Below are 17,478 nucleotides of genomic sequence, written 5' to 3'. Positions count from 1 at the left end.
TCCGGTACCCCTATACCCCCCTCCCTCCAAGATCCTAACATTAAGTCCATGGGGAGCATAGGCTTCCTTCCCCCCCAGAGGAAAACTCGCAGGTGTTTATAGAATTGCCTCACGTCCCCCCCATGGAGTCGCAGTGGCAACACCTGAAACGTGTAAAGCCATCTGGGGAATTCCACCATACGAAACAGTTGTATCCGCCCATGGAGCGTGAGCGGCAGCTCCGCCCATTTTCGCAACCTAACTCTCATGTTATCCAGCAAGCGAGTGAGATTTAGATGATAAAAATCTGAAGTCTGCATAGCTATCTGTACCCCCAAATATGTGATATGTTGTTGAGCCCATCTCAGCGGAAAATACTCCCCCCATTCACGTCTTACTTCATCTGAAGCCGTTAGAGCTAGGGATTTGGTTACATTGATTTTAAAGCCCGCGTAATCCCCGTACTCATGAAATAATTCTAACAGCGCCACCAGGGACTTCTTAGGATGCGTTAGATGAACTAGAATATCGTCTGCAAATGCAGAAACCTTGAACGTAGACTTGCCCCAGCTCACTCCCATCACCTCAGGGTGGGACTCTATTGCTCGTATCAAGGGATCCAATGTAAGAATGAACAGTAGCGGGGATAAAGGGCACCCCTGTCTTGTGCCCCGCCTTATCGAGAATACCTCAGATCTCTCTCCATTAACCCAGATGTAAGCCTGCGGGTTCAAATAAAGGGCTTCCACTGCATCCCTGAAAAATCCCTCAATTCCCACCTTCTGTAAGACCGCAAACATGAAGCGCCATGCAACTCTGTCAAATGCCTTCTCTGCGTCAAAACTGATTAGCAGAGAAGGCACTTTCCGCTCCCCCACCTTCTCCAAGGAGGCTATAATCGCCCTCAAATTACTGACCACTGCCCGTCCTCTCACAAAACCTACTTGCGGTGATGCTATCAAGTCTGGAAGCACCCTCGCCAGCCTATTAGCCAAAATTTTTGCATATAATTTAATGTCACTATTTAGCAAGGAGATTGGCCGATAGGCCCCCATCTCCTCTGGGTTTTTCCCCGGTTTCAGTAACACTATCACTTTAGCTATATTGAAGGTATCCAATGCGGGTTCTGAATTGGCCAGGGAGTTAAACAACTTCAAAAGGGGGGGAGTCACCAGCTCCTGTAATATTTTATAAAAAGCCACACCATATCCATCTGGGCCCGGTGCTTTGTGTATATCACTCTGCTGTATCGCCAGCATCAACTCACCCTCCACTATAGGTGCGTTGAGGAGTTTTGCCTGGGCAGAGGAAATCAACGGGGTCTCTACATTCTCTAAAAACATCATGCTATCCGTTATCAGGTCCCTCTGTTCCCCATACAACTCCTTGTAATACCTCTGAAACCCTGCCACTATATCCTGTGGAGGTTTAAACATGTTACCTGCCTGGTCCTTTACCTGTAAAATTCTGCTCGGCCCTTTCTTCCCTCTAGCTAAGCGCCCTAGCAAGCTCCCTGCCTTGTTTCCGTACATGTACAACTGATGCTTATAATATTGTTGCGATTTTTGAACTCGTTCATGCAGCAGTTCATTTAATTCTCTCTGAGATGCCAAGTACGCTAACTTCTGCTCTTCCGTCGGATTTACCCCGAACTTTATACGCTGATTCCTCACCTCTCGTTCCAATCTTAAAATCTCTTGATCTCGTCTTTTCTTAATCCACGCCCTATAAGCAATGATCTCACCTCTGAGGACAGCCTTTGCTGTCTCCCAGTACAAACTGGCCTGTTCCACATGCATCCTGTTGTGGACCGCAAATTCTCTCCATTTCTCTCTCAGAAATGCCTGAAACTTCGCATCCCTGTAAAGCTCCAGCGGAAATTTCCATCCTTCTCCCTTACTTTCTCCCCCTGTTTGTTCCAAGATCACCCAAAGTAGAGAATGATCTGAAATCTCACATGGGCCTATCTCCGCCTCAACCACCTTTGAAAATAAAGTATCTGAGAGAAAAATATAATCAATACGGGACATGGTTGAGTGCGCTCTTGATAGATGAGTATAATCTCTGCATGTTGGGTGTAAAATTCTCCACACATCTACCAAGTTTAGTGTAGAGCACAAGAAAGGCAGGCCTCTTTCATAATAAGCCTGACTTTGTCCTCTCCCGCTACTTTTGTCTACCAATGGGTTATAAACTATGTTAAAATCCCCACCTAAAATTATATTACCCCTTTGGTATGGAGCCAACAATGTCAAAATCTCCCTATAAAATTTTTTCTCAAAAGTATTCGGTGCATAGACATTGCAAAGTACATATGTAAAACCCCCCAATTCCACCTCCACTAATACATATCTGCCTTCTGCACTCCTCTTTACCCCTTTGATGGAAAGATGCAGCCCCTTACGGAAAAGTATTAATACCCCTGCCTTTTTATTGCAAGCCGGGGAGCCTATTGCTCCTCCCACCCATCCTTGTTGGAATTTGGCATGCTCTGCGGCTGACAGATGCGTCTCCTGCAAAAATACTATATCTGCTGCATGGTGGTTCAAAGCTTGTAAAAGTTTTTTCCGCTTTATGGGCGACGAAACTCCCCCCACATTCCAGGAAACAAACTTAAAATGACCTAGTCCCCTCTCTTATCTTATTGTATAGCCAGCCTCTACTTTTACAGCCTTGGGAACACACCCCCCAGCCCTTGGGTGCCCTCCCCCATCTCCACCACTGCTGCTGGACAACGATCCCTAAGGAAAGAGAGAAGAGCAGAAACCAATAAAAACCACAACAACAAACAAAACCCCTCTTCCTCCCCCCCTTGTCATCTCCCTCCCCTCTCCTCCCCTTGCCCAAACCCTCCCCTCTTACCCCCCCCCAAGAAACAGATCTGCGTCCTGTCTAGAGAACTTGTCACGTTTCCACCCCGCCCCCTCCTTTACAGCACAACTATAATCTTGAAACATTAGCAAACCCCATCCCCCAAGTACCACAGTTAACCATGCTTTTAAAACGACCGTTCCTATACTTCTATAATTTTATCTTCACACGTTTGCACTTATATTCCTAACATTAACAAAACAAGTCCCCCCCCCCCCCTCACAATCAATCAGTAACCCCCATATCTCTCACTTTAAAACAGGGAGAAAGACATATGCACTCTCTTTTAGTGTCCGTAGAATGATTCCTTGCAGACTCTGAGCTTCCCTCTCAGTTCCTTCTAGGTAGCTTTCTTTCTGCTGGCTCTCACCAGGATCAGCGCTCCTGTTCTTTCGCTGCGACTTCCACGCCGCCATCTAACTGTTTGGCAAATTTTAGGGCTTCAGTCGGTGAGCTGAAAAATCGAAGCTTGCCATCCTGCTGCACTCGCAGCCGCACTGGATACAGTAAGGCAAATCTAACTTTCTTCTTAAACAGCTCTGAGCACGCTTCTCCATATTGCTTCCGTTGTAATGCCACAGCCGCAGAGAAATCTTGAAAGCATAAAATGATGTGCTGTTCATATGCAACTTTCCCCGTCTGCCTCCAGGCTCTCAGAATCTCTTGTTTATGGGAGTAATTAAGGATTTTACATATTACTACCCTGGGACGTCCTGCTGCTTGCCTTAGCTGGCCCAAACGATGTGCTCTCTCTATTTTTAAGGTCTTTTCCAGAGGATTCAGTGCTTTGGGCAGCCAGGATTCCAAGAACTCCCTTAAATCAACCTCTCGTAGGGACTCAGGAAATCCAACCAACCGGAGGTTATTCCTTCTCGCCCGGTTCTCAAGATCTTCTAGCTTCTGCTCTACTTGCTCAAACTTTTTCCGCCATTCCTCATGCTGGCTGGCCTGCTGCGTGCAACGGTCTTCTATATCAGACAGTCTTTGCTGATATCCTGCCATATCTGTGCGCAGCCCCTCTATTTTACCATCTACCACATCCAACTTTTCAGCAATCTTTTGCAGTTTTAAGTCCACAGAGGTCTCCAGCAGCTGCGAGACCTCAGCTGCAATTTCAGCCGCCCAAACGGAGCTTACAGTTTCTCCCGAGGGGCCAGGGTCCACCATCTTACTGTCCCCAGCTCGCCCTCGTGCTCCGTCTTTTCTCTGTGTTTTGGAGGTCATCACAGGTGCACCAAATTAGTTCCTTTAGGACTTTTCAACGTGCCCAACTTATTTGTTCTGTTCGTGGGTTTCCAAATCGCCTCTCGTGCTGTCCAAGGGTAGATTTTATCTTAGGGGCCTCGGAGCTCTGCCCTGCGGCGTCCTACCCTCTGCCTAGCATCACGTGACCTAGAAGTAGACTTTTAAAAAATTGTTCTGGGGTATACATGCACAAAAGTTGTAGTACTACTGAATAGCATATAGTGTAATATTTATTTATTACATTTATATCCCGTGCTTTCCCACTCAAAGCAGGTTCAATGTGGCTTACATAGTAATTGGGATTACAAAGTATTGGTGGAGAGAAATAAGTTGAGTATTATCGGAGTAATAAAAGAAATAGGAATGTAGAAATGCAGGGATGAGGGGAGTAGGAGAAGTATGAGCAGTTGGAGGGTAGATGAGGCGGAGGGGAATGGGCAAGAGTGAAGGGAGTAGGAGAGATGTGAGTAAGGGTAGGTGAGCATTGGGGGAGGGGTCGATGAGGCAAAAGGGGATAGAACAGGGGATAAGCAGGGGAAAATGAGATGGAAGATGTAGTCTAGGTTGTTGTCAGTATTAGCTCCGTTGTCATATGTGTGGCCACTCCTAGGGGATGGAAAATAGGCAGAGTTGGGAGTGGAATCAGCACTTAGGCGTCATGCATGCATTGATTTGTATTGGCTTAGACATGTATGTCACTTTTTGTAAAATAAGCATATTTTCTCTCCTTTTCCCTAGAATTACCCCAGTTACTTTTTGTACCCTTTAATCTGTTCGGGCATACAATATTATCCAGCATTATGACACATTTTTTGAAGAGTTAATCCTGTTTTCAAGACTTGAATTCTCCTTCAGTAAATGTTTTCCACAGAATATGTACTACTCCATGTAGGAATTGAAGGTCAATTAGAGAATTATTTTTAAACTAAATGTGGGGCCTGAAAAACAGTTTTCAAAGAGAAACTACCTGGAGAGATTCCAGTTGAGAATTCATGCTGGTGGTGAACATAAATTTATTCTTTCAAACAATATAAGCACTAGAGGATATTTCATGAAACTAACAAGCAGATTTAAAACATTTTGAAAAGTGTGAATTTTTTTCAGTCAATGAACATTTGACCTGTAGGCTTTCTTGCTAGAAAATGTGGTCAAAGTTTGTAGCATAGCTGAAACAGGTTTGGACAAGTTTCTGGAAGATACATCCATAAAAAATTATTACCCAAATAGACTTAGGTGTCTTCATCTCATTTTTCTGGGGTAAGGGAATTCCATTAGGATCTGGGTTCTTCCAATTCGAATAAACCTGACTGGCCATGGTCAAAGATAGGATTCTGCATGGCAGTTCTTACATTCTAAAAATGCAATCCCTATGCATCATCTCCTTCCCCTGACTTGGTCCCATCCCTTTAATGCCACATGTACTCTTACTGGCAAGGAGGACAGGCGGGGTGGCAGTTTCAGTTTTCTGTGTCACTTTGTACATAGTTGAGAGAATTCCGTCTGAAATATAATCCTTGTCATCTGAGCATGAATGATATTGTGGCCACTAGCAGCTATCTGGTGTTCTTCTGCACTTTTCATTTTTTTCTCTCAAATCATTTAGAGCCATAGTCATTATTTAGAAGTACAGCATATGTTCACAGATGTACATAAAAAATGTTGGTCCACCAAGAGTAGTCAAATTTTTCTGAGAATACTGTTGTAACTGCAGCAAGTCTCAATTTCCAACAGGATGAAAGCCAAAGAAAAATAGTTATACCTGTTCTTATTCAGTGATTTAAATGTTTCCTTTTCTATGTTAAAGGTTTGTTGTCATGCCAGGTTTTATATCCTCTTCTCTTGTCCCTACTCACAGATTCACTTATTTGCAAACTTGCTCCTCTGTAGAGAAATTTTAGCTGAGCAATCATTCTTACCAGCTGAAGCCTCAGAGAATTTGCTGATTTGGTTGACGTTTGTTAACAGTTCTCTTGTTTCCACACGCTTTGAAATAGTTAAGCTCTGGAACTCTTTGCCAGAGGATGTGGTAACAGGGTTTAACGTATCTGGGTTTAAAAAAAGGTTTGGACAAATTCCTGGAGGAAAAGTTCATAGTCTGCTATTGAGACAGACAGGGCCGCCGAGAGGGGGGGACAGGGGGGACAAATTTCCCCAGGCCCGGGCCTCCAGTGGCGTACCAAGGGTGGGGGCGGTGGGAGCGGTCGTGGTGCTGCTGCTGCAATAGGGTTCCGTCCCAGCACTCCCCCCCCCCCTCCAATTAGTGCGATGTATCGCTCTCCTTTCTCTCTTCACCCCCACCCCTTTAAACTTCCAAACCACTGGCAGCGTGCGTCAGAGATATGAGCGCTGCCTTTGGCCAGCCCCGGAAGTCTCCTCTGTACAACGTCCCGCCTACGCGGGAAGCTGTACAGAGAAAGCTTCCGGAGCAGGCTAAAGGCAGCTCTTACATCACTTATGCTGCATGTCAGTGGGTCTGGAAAGCTTGGAGGCCTGCAGGGCGAGGTAGGGGGTGGAGAGAGCTGAGGTGGAAAAGCGATGTCAGTCAGACCACAGGGAAAGGGAAAAGGGGGTGGAGAGAGAGGAGGAAGATCACATGGCGATGCCAGTCCGAAGAGGAAGAAGAGGTGGAGAGAGGAGGGAGAGCAAAGCCGGCCCAGACCTCAAGGGAAGGGAAAAGGAGGGGTGGACATGTTCCAGCTTGTTCCAGGCCGTCTGTTCCAGCTTGTTCCAGTCACATCGCATCTGCTGCAGCCTACCTGCCTGCCTGCTAGCCCATCAACCAACACGCCTGCTTGCCAGCCCATCAGTTTGCCTGCTTGTCAGCCCTACCTACCTGCCTGCCTGCTAGCCCAACAACCAAACCCGCCTGCTTGTCAGCCCATCAATTTGCCTGCCTGCCAGCCCATCAACTACCTGCCTGCCTTCAAGCCTGCATGACTACCTAGCTGCCTCCCTGCCTGCCAGCCCTTCACCTGCCTGCCAGCTCACCCATCAACCTGCTTGCCTCCCTCCCTGCCCATAAACCTACCTGCCTGCTTGCCCACCCATCAACCTACCTGCCCGCCTGCCAACCTCTCTACCTACCTCCCTACCTGCCAATCTGCCTGTCAAACCACCTGCCTACCCACCTTCTGTTCCAAGTTGTTACCTGTTCCAGTTTTAAGCCCCCAGTCCGGCTTTCCTGCCCTACCTGTTGCTTAACACCTCAGTTACTACATATGCACCCGTAAACACCTCAGTCACTACTCATGGCCCCTATACACATTCTCTTCCTTGCCCTGTCCCTTCCTTATCTTTTCCCCCTCCCCCTACCGCTGTCTACCGCAGGAACTCACTGCCCATCCATGCCCTCTCCCATCCTGCTCACTACTGCAATACCCTACCCACCCCCGTCCCCCACCACCTCACCATCTCTCCTGTCCTCCTCCTTCCTAGCTCTCAACCTTCAACACCTCCTTCCTGCCATTAACCCTTCCCCATTCCTCCTAAGCGCATGTCACCTTCGTCGCCCTACCTCCCCCACCCTCCTCCGCACTCTCTTGCTCCTTCTCCTGCTATCCGCGGGAGACATCAATCCCAACCCAGGTCCCCCACACCTATCCTCGTCTTATCCATGCAAACGATTCCGCGATGTCGCCAATCTCATCTCTATTCCCCCCTCCCCTCTCTTCCCTCCCCTTCTCGTGTGCCCTGTGGAATGCCCGCTCGGTCTGCAACAAACTTTCCTTCACCCATGATCTCTTCATCTCCCATTCCCTTCAACTGCTCGCCCTAACTGAAACCTGGCTCACCCCTGACGACTCTGCCTCAGTCGCAGCCCTATGCCACGGAGGTTATCTTTTCTCCCACTCTCCCCGCCCAGTTGGCCGCGGAGGAGGCGTCGGGTTACTACTCTCGCCCTCTTGTAGTTTTCAGCCCCTCCTCCTACCGCAGTCTCATTGCTTCTCATCCTTTGAAGTTCACTCCATCCGTCTATTCTACCCGCTGCCACTCAGAGTTGCAGTCATTTACCACCCCCCTGTTAAGTCCCTCTCTTCCTTCCTTACTGACTTCGATGCCTGGCTCTCCGTTTTTCTTGAACCCTCATCGCCATCCCTCATTCTTGGAGACTTTAACATACACGCTGATGACCCATCCGACCCTTACACTTCTCAGTTCCTCACTCTGACCTCCTCCTTCAACCTCCAACTGAGCTCCACCACCCCTACTCACCAAACTGGCCATTGCCTTGACCTCGTCCTCTCCTCTACCTGCTTACTCTCCAATTTCTGCGCCTCAGCCCTTCCTCTCTCAGACCATCACCTGATCACCTTCACACTTCATCACCCTCCTCCTCAGTCCCGCCCAACACTAACCACTACTTCCAGGAAACTCCAGGCTGTCGACCCTCCCACCTTATCTTCTAATATCTCTAATCTCTTCCACCGCTTACAATGCCACCCTCTCCTCTGCTCTGGACACCCTTGCACCATCCATCTCCCGTCCCACAAGGCGTACTAATCCCCAGCCCTGGCAGACCCCTTGCATACGATACCTTCGCTCCTGCGCCTGGCTGAACGTCTCTGGAGGAAATCTTGCACCTATACCGATTTCATTCATTATAAATTCATGCTATCCTCCTTCCAGTCCTTCCTATTCCTAGCCAAACAGGACTATTACACCCAATTGACTAATTCTCTAAGCTCTAACCCTCGTCGTCTCTTCGTCACCCTTAACTCCCTCCTCAAAGTACCCTCCGCTCCCACCCCCCCTTCACTCTCTCCTCAATCACTGGCTGACTACTTCCGCGACAAGGTGCAGAAGATCAACCTCGAATTCACCACCAAGCCTCCTCCTCCTCTTCACCCTTTAACCCACTCCCTCAACCAACCAACCCAGGCCTCCTTCTCCTCTTTTCCTAATACCACCGAAGAGGAAACCTCCCACCTTCTTTCCTCCTCGAAATGTACCACCTGTTCCTCAGACCCCATCCCCACCAACTTACTTAACACCATCACTCCTACTGTCACCCCCTCCATCTGTCATATCTTCAACCTCTCTCTCTCCACTGCATCTGTCCCTGACACCTTCAAGCATGCTGTAGTCACGCCACTCCTCAAAAAACCATCATTAGACCCTACCCGTCCCTCCAACTACCGCCCCATTTTCCTCCTACCCTTCCTCGCGTTCACAGCCGTTGCCTTGATTTTCTCTCCTCTCATGCCATCCTCGATCCGCTTCAATCCAGCTTTCACCCTCTACACTCGACAGAAACAGCACTATCTAAAGTCTGTAATGACCTGTTCCTTGCCAAATCCAAAGGTCACTACTCCATCCTCATCCTCCTTGACCTATCTGCTGCTTTTGACACTGTCAATCACAATTTACTTCTTGCCACACTGTCCTCATTTGGGTTCCAGGGCTCTGTCCTCTCCTGGTTCTCCTCTTATCTCTCCCACCGTACCTTCAGAGTACATTCTCATGGATCTTCCTCCACCCTCATCCCGCTGTCTGTTGGAGTTCCTCAGGGATCTGTCCGTGGACCCCTTCTTTTTTCAATCTACGCCTCCTCCCTGGGCTTGCTGATCTCATCTCATGGTTTCCAATATCATCTTTATGCTGACGACACCCAGCTGTATCTCTCCACACCAGACATCACTGCGGAAACCCAGGCCAAAGTGTCTGCCTGCTTATCCGACATTGCTGCCTGGTTCACCAACCGCCACCTGAAACTGAACATGGCCAAGACCGAGCTTATTGTCTTTCCACCAAAACCCACTTCTCCTCTCCCTCCACTCTCTATCTCAGTTGATAACACCCTCATCCTCCCCGTCTCATCTGCCCGCAACCTTGGAGTCATCTTCGACTCCTCCCTCTCCTTCTCTGCGCATATCCAGCAGATAGTCAAGACCTGTCGCTTCTTTCTCTATAACATCAGCAAAATTCGCCCTTTCCTTTCTGAGCACACCACCCAAACTCTCATCCACTCTCTCATTACCTCTCGCCTTGACTACTGCAACCTACTCCTCACTGGCCTCCCACTTAACCATCTATCCCCCCTTCAATCCGTTCAGAACTCTGCTGCACATCTTATCTTCCGTCTGGACCGATATACTCATATCACCCCTCTCCTCAAGTCACTTCACTGGCTCCCGATCAAGTACCACATACAGTTCAAGCTTCTCCTATTAACCTACAAATGCACTCGATCTGCAGCCCCTTGTTACCTCTCTACCCTACTCTCCCCTTACGTTCCTACCCGTAACCTCCGCTCACAGGACAAATCCCTCCTCTCAGTACCCTTCTCCACCACCGCCAACTCCAGGCTTCGCCCTTTTTGCCTCGTCTCACCCTATGCTTGGAATAAACTCCCCAGTCCCATACGCCAAGCCCCCTCCCTAACCATCTTCAAATCCTTGCTCAAAGCCCACCTCTTCAATGTCGCATTCGGCACCTAACATACCTCTATTCAGGAAATCTAGACTGCCCCAATTTGACATTTCGTCCTTTAGATTGTAAAGCTCCTTTGAGCAGGGACTGTCCTTCTTTGTTAAACTGTACAGCGCTGCATAACCCTAGTAGCGCTTTAGAAATGTTTAGTAGTAGTAGTAGTAGTTGTGGTGATAAATACAAAATGAAAATAAGGTGATCTTTCTATTAGACTAATTTTAATACATTTTTGACTAACTTTCAAAGACCAAAACCCCATCCTCAGGTTAGGACAGGATACCGTAACATACTGACCTGGGGAAGGAGGTTTTGGCCTCTGAAAGCTAATTGAAAAATGTATTAGTCCAATAAAATGGTATCATCTTATTTTCCATTTTTTGTTTTATTTCTGTTTGTTAATTTGTAAAGCGGTGATTGGTGTTTGTCAGTTTTTTCAAATTTACATTTGCTATCTTTATATTGCACAGTACTAGGGGACATGCATCACTGTTTCTGTGGTGTTGCATTGTATGCAGAATTTGACTTATTGTGGGGGTTCAGTTTAATTTTTGTCTACATATTTCGGTCTTTAGTTTGTGTTTATTTATTCTATCCTTGGTGAGGATGTATCTGTGTTCTATGTGAAAAAGAAATGGTTTGTGTTGGCAGGATCATTTTCACTAATGTATTGTTTAGTTTTACAACGGATGTATTGATGTTCTAGGTCTCACTGCAGTGTTTAAGATGCTGCCTTTTCCTAGGTACACCCTTGTTGTATGACTCGTGGATTATTATTAAAAATAATTTTTTCATATAGAGGAGGGGGGTGTTAAAAAATGATAGGCCCCGGGTGTCAAATACGCTAGGTACGCCACTGGTCCCACCCACCCTCCGTCATCAACCGTCTGCCACTGGGCCGGGCCCCCTGCATTGAAATCACAGCGCCTCTCACCTCCGTGTGAAAGCGCTGCAGGCAGCAGCCAATCGTCTCCCTAGGGGCCTCCTTCCCTCCCTATGTCCCGCCCTCGTCTGACGTAACTTCTGCGAGGGCGGGACACAGGGAGGGAAGGAGGCCTGCTGCGCTTTCACACGGAGGTGAGAGGTGCTATGATTTCAATGCAGGGGCCCGGCCCGGTGGCGGACGGAGGTCTGACCCAGTATGGCTACTCTTATGTTCTTATGAAAGCTGTACTGATTTCCCCAATTTTGAAAAAGAATCTTTAAATAAATTGCAGCTTGCTCGCTATCAGCCTATTTCCAACTTACCTTTCTTGGCAAGTTACAGGACTGTTTGGAAACATACAGATTTGTGGATGTACCCCAGTCTTGCTTTAGGAGAGGCTGTATAGTGGAGAATCATTGTTACTTTCCCTAGGAGATAACCTGCTGGATAATGAGGGGAATAGATTTTGTGTTTAGCTCACTTGTGTATCAGTAGTGTCTCAAAGCAAGTTAGTGAGGTGCAGGAGGTATTTTCCTGTCCCCAAAGGGCTTACAGTTTAAATCTGTATCTGAGAAAATAGAGGGTTAAATTGAACCCTGGTTCTCAGCCTGTTGAATTGGCGGACTACAAGCACTGTCATCGCTACAATTACCAAAAGGTTAATTAGGGATCTCAGAAGCATGAATGATCTGCTGCTTTCTGAGCCTGCTTATAGTCTTGCTTTTGAGCACCTGTGAATGGTAGTGCATTTTGTAGGTTTTTCTCATGCTAGAAATTTCTGATCCCTGACATAAGTTAAATTAGGTTTCCTTCTTAAAATCTCAGCACTTACAACCTCATTAATGTAAATATTTAACCTGTAGCAGGCATAAATTTAAGCCACTGGTCCTTTTTTCTGACATAATGAGTAAAATCAAAAGAAGAAAATGTTTCTTCAGAGGAAATAGTCGGTTAGAGAATTTTAAAGAAGAGGCCTTCTCGACACCCCATTTTCTGGCAGGGTGAGGACTAAGTTCAGCAGAAACATGGATTATGATGATAAAATTTAGCAAAGGCAATGAAAAGTAGCTAAGAAAGAGAATAAAATAACTTTGGCAAAGACCTAGAAAGAAAAGGCAAATGGTGAAAAAGCACATCTAACTTAGAACAGCAGCAAAAAGGAAACTGAAAGAAGTGGGAAGTCCAAACATATACATTAAAGATTTTTAGTCTTCATCAGAAAGCTTTGGAAAGTTTTGTTTAGTCTTCAGAAAAAAAGGCACCCTTTAGAATTTTATGCGAGGAAAATAAAGTTTGAATTTGTGCAACTGAAGTAGCAAAGACATGTATCACAGGTTTAGAAATGGCTAGAAAGAAAGAAAGCAATGATATTCATCTAGGTATTTTCGTCTGTGTTGTAGGGCATGTTCTTTGTTTGGCTGGTGCACTTTGCTATCAATTTATTGTCTGGTATTTATGGTGATATGTAAAATTGAAGAAAGGGTAAAGGGTCATGGTTTGATATACTGCATTTCTGTGGGTACAACCAAAGTGGTTTACATATATTATATGCAGGTACTTTTTTCTGTCCCTAGTGGGCTCACAATCAAGTTTTGTACCTGGGGCAATGGGGAGGGTTAAGTGACTTGCCCAGGGTCACAAGAAGCTGCACTGAAAATTGAACCCAATTCCCCAGGTTCTGAGCCCACTGCAGTAACCATTAGGCTACTGTCATTATCCCACTGTAAAGACCTACCATTTTATATTTTGTATAAATTGTTTTATTCAGTTTTCCTTTGCTTTTTTTTTCCTGCGTATGTCTCACAATAAACTAATTTGTTCTTGAAAGCACATTTTGAATCATGTCTGCTTGTAGATGAGCAAAGAAAAAAAATATATAGAAAGATCTTAAAAAGTTAATGTTTGATTTCTCTCAATTTTTTTCAGCAACTTTATTCCACAGCCAATAGGCAAATGCAAGCGAGTATTTCAAGCCTTACTTCCTTATGCTGTGGAGGAGTTGTGTAATGTAGCCGAATCTTTGATTGTCCCAGTCAGAATGGGTATTGCACGTCCTACAGCACCATTTACTCTGGCTAGCACAAGTATAGATGCAATGCAAGGCAGTGAAGAATTGTTCTCTGTGGAACCTCTTCCACCAAGACCATCATCTGATCAGTCAAGCAGGTAACATTTTCTTGTTAATTGTGAATATATATATATATTTAAAGTAATATTTTTCTGTTTTTATGTAATTTTTCCTTATCTATCTGCATAGACATAGTATGGTTAAAAGAAACTGAGTAGGAAATGAGGTAAAAAAATAAATACAATCTTATGACAACAGAGTACTCTAATGGTCATCTAGTGCAAAGAAGCATAAATATTGGGTATTTGAATATGAGGTTGAGAGCATGCAGATCTTGGTGGCTGCTGTATTTGGTGGCTGCTGTATTTGTCAAGCATCCCTAAAGAGAATGCTGAGCCTTATTGATGTTGGACTGGCCCATGGGTGACCCAGGAGGATGTGGCCTCATTTACTGTAGTCTCATTGGCTTTGGCATTGACCATTTTTGGATATGCACTGGACAGTAGGATTGAAGAATGGTTTTACCAGACATCTGGCTCAATTCAGTGATAACAGCAGGCAGAGAGATGTCATGCTGATCCTCAAAACTCATTCATGACTGGAAGCTGTTCGCTAATCCTGAGGCATTCCAAGGGCCTTGGAGTCAATGTTAATTTGCCCTATGTTGATACTGAGTGCATTGAGGAAGGAAGCTTCTTTGCTCTGCATTATGGTCTAGACACCAGCAGACAAGAGCACCCTTACTGAGATCTTGACTAATAGCCAGGCACACACACTCAGATTTCCCTACTGGAATAATTCTCTGAAGCAGAATCTGAGCCTTTCTGGGATTCAAACTATGAATCAGCAGAGTTCTCCAAAGTGCCACTGATTTCCCCTAGAATTCTGATCCTCCTGAGGAACAGGAAAAGTCCCCTCTAGAGGACCCTTTCCGTCACTGAATTCATCAAGCAAACAGCACCATTCTATTTCAGTCTGAGAAAGAGGAAAAGTCAGAATGCTAGACATCCTCCCCCCTCCATGGATGGTACCCATTCACAAAATGTTTAGGGATTCAGAAATGAGACTGCAGGAGACCCTCTCCCTATCCATCTTGTGAATAAGATGGTGGACTCTGTGTATAGAATCCAGAAGGCTACCAGCTTCAGAAAGCAGCAACCACCACACCACTCAGTTGTGGTTAAATCCATTATGAAGATGGACAAGAGATGTACTTTGGGCCTACGTGGGAGGAAAGCTTTTCAGAATGCTATACTGTTCTTACCATGTGTCAATACGCCCCGATGCTCAAAGCTTGCTGAGCTTGCAGCGTTTGATTTAGACTGGTTGTAGACAGTCTAGTGCTGACGTTATTCGGTGTCTAATGCTCAAAGGGATTTTGCGTTGCTTTTACCGTTCACCAGAGCAGCTACTTTTAATCCTATGTAAATGTATTACAACGAGCTGATTAGTATTAAAATGAGCATTCCCTGCACTGCACAGTAAGGAGCACCTACCTTTAACGTGCAAAATTTCCAGCAGGTCTGGAGCTGTCGTTGCATGAGTTTGCGTTTTTAATAGTATCTGTACGTGTGTGTTTATGCGTGTATTGTGTTTTGTTTGTGTCCGTCCAGCATATAGGTATAGAAGCCAAATCAACATGATTACAATAAATGTTAAGTGGCATAAGCTCTGTTTTAGACTATAAATCAAAAAAATGGGGTGAGAACCCCAATAAACAACTTCAAATATACAAACAATAGTGGAAGTTCATCAACAGTCTGACCTCAAAAGAATGCTGCCTGAACAGGAGGAAAAAGCCTCAAGAAGCTCACACGTGTATAAAACACAGAGAGCAGGACTGCTTCATCATCGGTATCAAAAAAACCTCCTATCATCCGTCCAGCAGCATCCAGAATAACAAGTTGCCACTTGCAAGGAATACTATGCTGTATTACCAATAAAGCTCTGTTTTAGACCAATTAATAGTTTAATCAGACATGTCATCAAAATACTCAATAAATTTAAAGATCTTTAGAGTGTAATGTTCAGGGGACAAAAATATAGCAAAATATCATCTGCATATGTATCACTTTAATAGCATCACATTCACATATACTGATAAGCAATGGTTTTAGGGCCAAAATAAACAAAGGCGGGGATGGAACATCCCTACATGTTGCTTCTTAAAAGCAGAAACGGGTTAGAGAGAATTGAATTATACCTAAACATGCAGAGGAGTTAACATATAAAATCTTAATCATATTTATAAACTGGCCCCAGTTGAAACCACTAACACCGAAAACAGAAAATTCTATTCTATATAATCAAAAGCTTTTTCAGCATCCAGAGAGTCCACACAAACAGAACTCTCCAGATGCTGAGCAGCATGCAAGACGTGACAGAAAATGTGTGTATTATAAATAGCCATTCTGCCCTTGACAAAACTTGTCTGAGAGGGGTGAATTAGCTTTGCAGAGCTGATCTGCCAGAAGTTTTGCATACATTTTGCAGTCAACTAAGCAATGAGAGCAGTCTATAATTTTTAGCTAACAAGGGATCCCAGCTAGGCTTCTCAAGTACCACAATCGTGGCTTCAGTAAAAGTGCCTTCCCCTTGCTTTAGAGATAGAAAATGGGAATAAAGTTTTAAATTTTGGGTACTAAAAAGAAGTACAAATCTTATAAAGAGTCATTAGGAGACCATCTCCGCCGGAGCTTTGTGTGATTTCAAGGAGGATATGGCTGTAAAAATCTCTTGAATTGAGATTTGGAGATTCAGTTGGTCATTGTCATGAAACACCTCTACCTGGGGCTACCCCACAGGCACTTAAAGGGTGTGTCCCCAGCACAGCTAAGGTCCCACCTAGGCACCCACCTGCGGCTATTCCACAGCCACTTAAAGGGTGTGTCCCCTGCACAGCTAAGGTCCACCTGCACCTGCCACTTGTGCTCTACATTAACACCCTCCTCCCTTTGACTGGGTCCCAACTGCCTCTGGGTGAGTCTTTTGCTCTCAAATTATCCTGTGATTTCTAGATTACTGGGGGCCACACTCCCAGTGGTCCTACAGTTCCCAGAAAACACTCACAGAGCCAACACACAAACCATCAAGATTCTTAGTGCAGACAATAAGTGGCAATAAACTAAAAATGCTTATTGTCATGAAAAATTACAACAATGAACAGAAAAGGTACAAACAGTAACAAGTAACTGAATATGGATCAATTATAAAACTAGCTAAACATTTGTTTACTATCTAAATAGTACCTGGGGAGATCAGGACATATAGCTGCTCACAGGTTATCAAATATAACTGTTCACAGAGTGTCAGCAAAAAGATCCTTCTCTCTTTCCTCCCTGGCTAAGACGGGGGCAAAAGCCAGTACATCCTAGATGAATTTGAGTTCCTGGGCCAATCAAAGCCCAGTTTTAAAAGTAACTGGCCCATCACTGCAGGTTATCTGTGTTTTGTCACAGTCAATATCTGTAGAAAATAATTAAGGCTTCTTAAGGCTGCCTAATTAGCTGAAATTTGAATTTTTGCAACTGGACTAAATTATTAGCAATGGAAACATGCATATGTAGCCTCTCCACAACTTTAATCTCGGACTCTATAGTATTCACTCTCCCTATGAGACCTGTTTTTAAAGACACTGTATTTTATGATTTTACCTCTAATATAGGGCCAGGTTTACTAAGCGGCGCTATGGGCACATTATCATTTTTAACGCACGTAAATGGTGTACTCACGTTAAATGCTAACGCACCCATAGAAATGTATATGCACTTTAGCGTTTAATGCGCCTTAAATTTACAGGCGCGTTAAAAACGCTAACACACCTTAGTAAACATACCCCATAGGCCTTTTAAACATTCCAGATTATGGAATAGTCTACATCATCAGTTTCATTACACTTAAGATAATCCTCTGACCAAGTTTTTAGATTTTCACAGAAAGTAGTATCTTGCAATAAAGAAACACT

General features: G+C 45.0%; 1 protein-coding gene across 1 annotated transcript in view; it reads left to right on the top strand.

The window, feature by feature from the left end:
* UBR5 (ubiquitin protein ligase E3 component n-recognin 5) overlaps nucleotides 1-17,478 on the top strand; it is a 651,214-nt gene that overhangs the window by 419,924 nt on the left and 213,812 nt on the right. The window contains 1 exon segment of the mRNA XM_030189847.1: nucleotides 13,373-13,612. Within this exon segment, the coding sequence (XP_030045707.1) occupies nucleotides 13,373-13,612 (240 nt within the window).

Source organism: Microcaecilia unicolor, chromosome 1 (genome assembly GCF_901765095.1).
Source record: "Microcaecilia unicolor chromosome 1, aMicUni1.1, whole genome shotgun sequence".
NCBI lineage: Eukaryota > Metazoa > Chordata > Amphibia > Gymnophiona > Siphonopidae > Microcaecilia > Microcaecilia unicolor.
This window is presented reverse-complemented; position numbering and strand designations above follow the sequence as displayed.